Below are 8,106 nucleotides of genomic sequence, written 5' to 3' on the forward strand. Positions count from 1 at the left end.
AAACCACATTTCCTTGTTGCTACAGGTCAGAGACTCCATGGGAGGCTTTCCCTGAAACTCTGCTCTTCCAGCTGCAAAACCAAGCAGAGCTGGCAGGGCTGGGATTCCCCTCCATGGAAAGCCCCTTTCCAGGTTCCTGGATTGTCACTGCTGCTGTGGGGCCAACCTGGGCAAGTGGGAGAGCTGCTGTCACCAGGGGAATTTGAAATCCCATTTTCAGCCAGATTGCTGCACTGTTTGGGATAATGCAGAGAGAACTGAGTGGGCCTGGATAAAACTCAGGTGTTTGGATTCTTCCTTCAGGGATGGGCTGCTTCTCCCAAGAAGAGTCTCCCTTACAACTGGCATTGTCTGCACAGGACACTTCCCTCAAGGTTTCCACATCAAACTTACAGAAAACTATGGAAACAACACTTTTAAGGCATCTTTGGGCAGTTAAACACCACACAGAAAATCAATTTGTACACCAACACCTGCCAAATTCCACTGTGAAGACACAAACCTCACACAGCTACCATCACAGACACCCAGTTCAGAAATCAGGGAATGAAGCACCTCTGCCCTCCAGTTTAGGCACGGCAGAAACAAACAGCCACTGGTCTGACTGCTGGGAAACACTTCCAAAATCTGCACGTGCACACCTCCTACCCAACCTGGTGACACTCCTCTTGAAGGCCCCAAAACTGCACAGTTAGACCAGCAGCTAATTCTAATTACTAAATCACTAATTATTAAAAGCACGAGTTGTTGGAGCAGGAGCCACTGTGCCTGCTGACTTTTTAACTATGACGTTGACTATTTTTAACTTAGAGAATTGAAATAAACCTTCCCAACGAACTCCAAAGGCAAGGAATGTCATGTGATCCCAGCAAGGATCTGCCCAGCAGTGCCAAAATACACCCTGGCCACAGCAGCAAACCCATCTGGCCTCCCAGAGCCAGGCCATGCCACGGGAAGGGACAGCATTAACTGTCACACAGTGCCCCAAAAATTCAGCAAAATGCCAAGTTGAGGCCCTGAGAGGCTTTAGGGAATAATTTTCTCGACACTTAGCTGTCACAAAGGTTTTCTTTTTTTCACTTTAAATTTCCCAAGCCTTGCTTAAGAGAGTATTTTTACATGTTCTAGTCCGAGGTGCAATTTTTGGGTGATGTTTCATCACAGATAAGGAAGTGCACAGGGGTGAACACACCCAGCACTAAGATCTACACTGACACTCCAGGTTCCCTCAGCTGCATGACCAGTGACTTAAGGGATTTACAGCAAACACAAAAGTCAGATCCAGTTCATAGCCCTCAAAATAATTTTCTTTTTTATCCAGATGTATCTGCATGTGTTACACCAGTGGCTGCTGCAAGAAAAGCTGAGACAGGAATTACCCTTAATTTTCAGAGCCAGTCACCAAGAAGGTGAGAAGCTGACCTGTTCATCTGCAAAGAAAGATGTTCAGGAAAGCCCTGAGATGCACCTGGATGGAAGGATACTGGGCACCAGGCCTGTCCCGTGGGACAGATTGCACGGAAAAGGCAAAGACACATCCCCATTCATGATGTCACAGCAGCTCTACCTCGGTCAGGAGGTGCCGAGGGGGAAAGGACAGCTTTGTTGGGCGAGAACACAGACCCCACCCACGAGCGCGATGGCTCCTGAGCCACATCCAGAGCGGTGCAAACACGGGCACGGCGATCCCCGCGGCCCGCGGGCACCGGGATTAGCGCTGATGGAAGGGGCCAGGTGGGCTCCGGCGGCTGGCACGGGGCGCGGGGGACGAGCTGCCAGCGCAGCCCCCGCGGGGGGGACAGCGAGGGTCGCCCAGGGTCACCCAGCGCCGAGGGAGGAACCAAAGCCACCCTGCCCTGCAGCGGGGGCGAGGCGGCGTCGGGCGGCACCGCGGCGGGAGGGGGACACGGGAATGGGGCTGGGGGGGGACACAGGAAGGTCCTGCAGGGACACAGGGGCTTCCTGGGGGGGGGATACAGGAGTGGGGCAAGGGGGTGACCCAGGCTGTCCCTAGGGATGACACAGACACGGGGCTGGGGTCCCTGGGGGGCTCACAGGGGATTCCTGATGGGTGGCACAGGGTGTCCCTGGCGGGGGGATACAGGAGTGGGGCTCGGGGGTGACCCAGGCTGTCCCTAGGGATGACACAGACACGGGGCTGGGGTCCCTGGGGGGCTCACAGGGGATTCCTGATGGGTGGCACAGGGTGTCCCTGGCGGGGGGATACAGGAGTGGGGCTCGGGGGTGACCCAGGCTGTCCCTAGGGGTGACTGGGGGGTCACAGGGGATTCCTGATGGGTGGCACAGGGTGTCCCTGGGCAGGGATACAGAAGTGGGGCTCGGGGGTGACCCAGGCTGTCCCTAGGGGTGACACAGACACGAGGCTGGGGGGTCACAGAGGATTCCTGATGGGTGGCACAGGGGGTCCCTGGTGGGGGGATACAGGAGTGGGGCTCGGGGTTGACACAGGCCATCCCTAGGGGTGACACAAACACGGGGCTGGGGGTCCCTGGGGGTGGCGGGGGGGGTCACAGGGTATTCCTAATGGGTGACACAGGAGGTCCCTTGGGGGCTGGAGATAATACAGGGGGTCCCTAGGGGGTGACACAATAACGGGGCTGGGGTGAACACTGGGGGCCCCCGGGGTGACACAGGGACGGAGCTGAGCGGGGTACGGCGGTGGGAACCGAGGGGTCCGCAGCCCCGCCATGGGCGGAAAAGCACTGACCAATGGTGGAGATGAAGGTGGTGTTGAAGGCATCGTCGGAGAAGCGGAAGAGGACGCAGGTCTTGCCGACCCCCGAGTCCCCGATGAGCAGCAGCTTGAAGAGCAGGTCGTAGGTTTTCTTCGCCATGGGGGAGGGCGCGGCGGCCGCCGCCGCCCCTCCTCGCCGCCTCCTTCACCGGGCCCGGCCGCTCCCGAGGGCGGCGGCGACGGCGGAGGACGAGGAGGAGGAAGAGGACGAGAACGACGAGGAGGAGGAGGGGGCCCACAAAATGGCTTCCTGTGGCGGGGCGGCCTCGCGCGCTCCCCGCGCCCGCGGCTCCTCACGGGGAGGCGGCGGCGCCCGCCCTCATAACCCCGCGCTCCGCCCGGGCTCTGCTCGGCTCGATGGGCCCCGCTTGTCGCCGGCCCTTCCCGGTTCTCCCCCGGGGCTCGCGGCGGCTCCTCAGAGGCGCTGCCGAGGCTGCGCGCGCCGCCTCCCCCGCCTCACGCACCGCGCAGGCCCGGCGGGGGCGCGCGCGCGCGCGTACGCCGCTGTGACGTCACCGGGGCGGTGCGGCGGTTGCGGGTGACGTCACCGCGCGGCCCCCGGAGTTCGTTTATTTTGTGCGGGTTTTTTTTGCCCGGGATTCGCGGTCCGGGGGATGGATGAGCTGATGGATGAGCTCCGGGAGCGAGGATCTCGTGGGGTTTAACAGGACCAGGTGCTGGTGCTGCACTTGGGTCGGAACAAACCCTCGGATCCATCCAGGCTGGGGATGAGCACAGGGAGAGCAGCTTTGGGGTGTTGGTGGGTGAGAGGCTGGACATGCCCTGACCCTGAAAGCCCTCAGGATGCTGGGCTGATCCTCCAGTGTGGGCAGCAGGAAACGGGGACATTCTGCTCCTCTGTCCCTGTGCCCAGGTGAGAGCCCACTTGCAGAGCTGCCCGAGCCCTGGGTATTACAACAGCACAAGGACCTGGAGCTGCTGGAGAGAGCCCAGAGGAGACCCCAGGGCTGGAGCCAGGCTGGGAGAGCTGGGGGTGCTCACCTGGAGAGGAGAAGGATCCAGGGAGAACACAGAGCCCCTTGCAGGGCCTGAAGGGGCTCCAGGAGAGCTGCAGAGGGACTGGGGACAAGGCCTGGAGGGACAGGAGCCAGGGAATGGCTCCCAGTGCCAGAGGGCAGGGATGGACGGGACTTTTGGAAGCAATTCTCGGCTTTTTGGAAGCAATTTCCCCGCTCAGGTGCGCTCCCGCCCCGCGGGTTCGCAGAACCCCCCGCGTGATGACGTCACCGGCGGTCGCGCGAACCTGGGAGCTGTCGGCCCCGCCCTTGCGCCGGCGAAAGCCCCGCCCCCTCGCTGCGCTCTCCGCGCTCCCATTGGCTGCGCTCGCCTCCTCCCCCAGCGGTTGGAGTGACGTTACTGCAGGGGGCGGAACGCGGCCGCGGGCGGGGCAGGAGGCGCCCCCTGGCGGCGCAGGCGTGAGGGGGCACAGAGCCCTGAGGGGAAACCGGAGAGTGGCGGGTGCGTGCAAAGGTTTGGCTGGGAAGGGACAGCAAAACCCATCTCATTCCACCCCTGCCATGGCAGGGACACTGTCCAAGGCTGCTCCAAGCCCCAGTGTGCATCCCGGCTTTGGGCACTGCCAGGGATCCAGGGGCAGCCACAGCCGCTCTGTGCCAGGGCCCGCCCACCCTGCCAGGGCACAATTCCTCATTCCCAAGATCCCATCCAGCCCTGCCCTGTGGCACTGGGAGCCATTCCCTGTGTCCTGTCCCTCCAGGCCTTGTCCCCAGTCCCTCTGCAGCTCTCCTGGAGCCCCTTCAGGCCCTGCCAGGGGCTCTGAGCTCTCCCTGGATCCTTCTCCTCTCCAGGTGAGCACCCCCAGCTCTCCCAGCCTGGCTCCAGCCCTGGAGCAGCTTTGGTGGCTCCTCTGGGCTCTCTCCAGCAGCTCCAGGTCCTTGTGCTGTTGGAATGCCCAGGACAGGTGGGCTCTCACCTGGGCACAGGGACAGAGGAGGAGAATCCCCCCCTTTCCTGCTGCCCACACTGGGGGATCAGCCCAGGACTGGGGGATTTCCAGATGCCATCACACACATGTGGGGAGGCCAGGGCATGTCCAGCCTCTCATCCAGCAGCATTCCCTGGATGAGCTGGAGAGGATGGCTCAGGTGCTGACCCAGCGTGAGGAGCACAAGGATCTCCTGCACCTGGTGTGTTTGCAATGGAGCCCGTGGCAACCTGGACATGGGGATTCCCTCACAGTTCCTGCTCTTCCCACACAGGGGAGAAAAGTTTCTCGCAAGAGCCAGGCTGTGGAACCAGCACTGAAGGCACTGGAAAAGCTGCAGATGCCCCATCACAGGTTTTGCACAGACCCAATGCTCCTCTCACGTTGAATCCTGAACTGTCCCGTGATATGATCCAGCACACTGCCAGCTGCAATGGCTGTCATAATTAAGTATCCTGCTGCCAGTAATTTCCCACTCTTTGCAGGGTGAGTTATCTCAACTCATGTGGGGACAGAGGGGCTGGAAGGCTGGAAAAGGCCCTGGGGGTGCTGTGCCAGCAGCTGGACAGGAGCTCAGGTGTGCCCAGGTGGGCAAGAGGCCAATGGCCCCTGGGCTGTGCCAGCTCTGGGGTGGCAGCAGGGCCAGGGCGGTGCCCGTCCCCTGTGTTGGCACTGCTGGGGCACCTCCAGTGCTGGGGCAGCTCTGGGCCCCTCCTGACACGAGAGACCTGCAGGGGCTGGAGCTGGGAAGTGAATGGAGCCCCAGCAGGGGCTGAGGGAGCTGGGCAGGGGCTCAGCCTGGAGCAAAGAAGGCTCAGGGGGCCCTTGTGGCTCTGCACAAGTCCCTGCCAGGAGGGGACAGCCAGGGGGGGTGGGGCTCTGCTCCCAGGGAACAGGGACAGGACAAGGGGAAATGGCCTCAGGCTGGGCCAGGGCAGGCTCAGGGTGGACACCGGGTGGAATTTCTGCATGGAAAGGGGGCTCAGGCCTTGGCAGGGGCTGCCCAGGGAGGTTTGGGGTGCCCATCCCTGCAGGTGTCCAGGGCAGGTCTGGATGTGGCACTGAGTGCCCTGGGCTGGGGACAAGGTGGGGATCAGGCACAGCTGGGACTCAGTGCTCTGGGAGCTCTTTTCCAGCCTCAGGGATTCTGTGAAAAGGTTCCCTGCATGTCGTGTCCCTCCCAGGCCCAGCTGTGACACAGGGCTGGCTCTGTTTGCTGTTCTGGTTTCCCACCCTGCTGGGTGTGCAGGCTGCTGTCCCCGCTGGCTGTGGGGCCCTGGCCTCTGTCCCTGTCCCCTGAGCCCCGGCAGTGGCTCAGCTGCAGCGCTGACACAGCACACCCAGGAGCCACAGCTCACACAGGGGGTTATTTTTAGCTCTTTGCTCGAGCAGCACACAAACACTTCCCCTGTGACTGAGCAGAGACAAGGGGAGAGCTCCAGTGCCCGTGGCACAGGCCCTGCCACTGAACCAGGCTGGGAACCACACTCCAGGGGGCTCCAGGCACTCCTGGGAGGTTTGTCAGCTCTGGAGGGTCACAGCCCTGTTTGCAAGAGCCTTCTGTCCCTGGCAGCTGGCTCATGGACCTCAATGCTCCAGGGAAGGGTATCTTTGGGGTCCTGGAGAAGATGTGGTTTCACACAGAATCTCAGAATCCCTGAGCTTGGAAAAGCCCTCCAAGATCAAGTCCAAGCTGTGCCCAATGCCCACCTTGTCCCCAGCCCAGAGCACTCAGTGCCACATCCAGGTGACACCTGCAGGGATGGGCACTGCAAACTTCCCTGGGCAGCCCCTGCCAAGGCCTGAGCCCCCTTTCCATGCAGAAATTCCTGCTGAGAATCTCAAGACAAAGTGTTTTCTGTCTGCTGGGTGAGGCTGGCCCTTGTGTCCCATTGTTAAATGTTGTTCCGTGAGGAAAGCAATCCCTCAGGAGATGCCTGGCCAAGGACAAAGACACCTTTGGCCTTGGTGGCTCAGTCAGGAGACCATTGCTGCAGGACTGGGAGATTTGGAGATGTCCAGACAGAGGTGGAACAGCTCCCACAGCTCTCCCCCCCACATCCTTCCCAGGATCTTCTGTCCTGATCCCCAGAGGGCACTGATCTGAGGAGAAATTACCAAACTAGGGCTAATGAGGTGTAAAGGGAGAGCCAGCAGGGCCTGGCAGCCTCTTCCTGGGCTTTGCAGGGGCAGCAGAGCAGCAGGAATGGCAGCAGCACTGCTGGAGAGCTGTGAATCAGCAGGCAGTTGTGCAACAGGAGCAGAGCAGTGACACACTGGGCCTGCTGGTCACTCACCCACAGCCTCCCAGAGCAGGGCCCCAGCCCACAGTGGTGCTGCTGTGGGGATGGAAGGGCCTTTGTCATCCCAGAGCCACTGGGAACAAGCTGCTCCCTGTTCTCCAGCTCCTCCCACAGCCAAGGCAGGCCTGGGGGCTCTGCTGCTGGCCATGGGCACAGGCCAGGCCAGCTGAGGGGGTTCTGGGAGCACCATTCCATGCAGGATGAGCTCCCACAGAGCACAGACCCTCCCTGGACACCTCCAGCTTCCCCCACGTCAGGAGTGTCTGGAACCCAAACTTGTGGAAGGACAAGAGCCCCAAGGGAGCTGTTAAACAGCCCCAGATGCTCAGGGCAGGGTCTGAGGAGGGTCAGAAAAGGTTGAATTTGCTCCACCTGCTGCCCTACAACGTTGTCCTCTTAGCAGGGGTGTCCACAGTGTGTTCTGTGCCCCAAGCACCCCAGACACCAGAGCAGGAGCTCTGAGCTCCAGACACCCCTCTGGCTTTTTGTTTTTTCTTGATGTCATCATCAGGGCAGGAGAACTGAAATAAATACACAGAATCACAGAATCCTTCAGGTTGGAAAAGACCTCCAGGATCATTGAGGCCAAGCTGTGCCCAATGCCCACCTTGTCCCCAGCCCAGAGCTCTGAGTGTCACATCCAGGCCTTCCTTGGACACCTCCACCACCCTGGGCAGCCCCTGCCAAGGCCTGAGCCCCCTTTCCATGCAGAAATTCCTCCTGGTGTCCACCCTGAGCCTGCCCTGGCCCAGCCTGAGGCCATTTCCCCTTGTCCTGTCCCTGTTCCCTGGCTGTCCCCTCCTGGCAGGGACTTGTGCAGAGCCACAAGGTCCCCCCTGAGCCTCCTTTGCTCCAGACTGAGCCCCCTCAGCTCTGGTGAATACTTTGAGACACCCCAGGAAAGCCCAGTGTAAGAAATCACCTTTGTGAGGATGGTGAATTCCTCAGCAGAGGAAATGACAGCAAGGAGGGTCCCCCATACAGATTTTCTCTTTTGCAAACATGGTGCTGGGTCTCACCAGGCCTCCAGCCACCCTCCTGCCTCCAGCTGAGCCACACAGCCACGCTGAGTGGCTCCTGCC

At 60.8% G+C, this 8,106-nt stretch overlaps 1 protein-coding gene across 1 annotated transcript in view; it reads right to left on the reverse strand.

Moving 5' to 3' along the window:
* The window catches only part of RAB10 (RAB10, member RAS oncogene family), a 49,340-nt gene extending 46,135 nt beyond the window's left edge, over positions 1-3,205 (reverse strand). The window contains exon 1 of the mRNA XM_066547675.1: positions 2,729-3,205. Within this exon, the coding sequence (XP_066403772.1) occupies positions 2,729-2,855 (127 nt within the window). The 5' untranslated portion in view covers positions 2,856-3,205. The remainder of the gene's footprint in view (positions 1-2,728) is intronic.
* Positions 3,206-8,106: the final 4,901 nt, after the last annotated feature.

This window comes from Molothrus aeneus, chromosome 3 (genome assembly GCF_037042795.1).
Source record: "Molothrus aeneus isolate 106 chromosome 3, BPBGC_Maene_1.0, whole genome shotgun sequence".
Classification (NCBI taxonomy): domain Eukaryota; kingdom Metazoa; phylum Chordata; class Aves; order Passeriformes; family Icteridae; genus Molothrus; species Molothrus aeneus.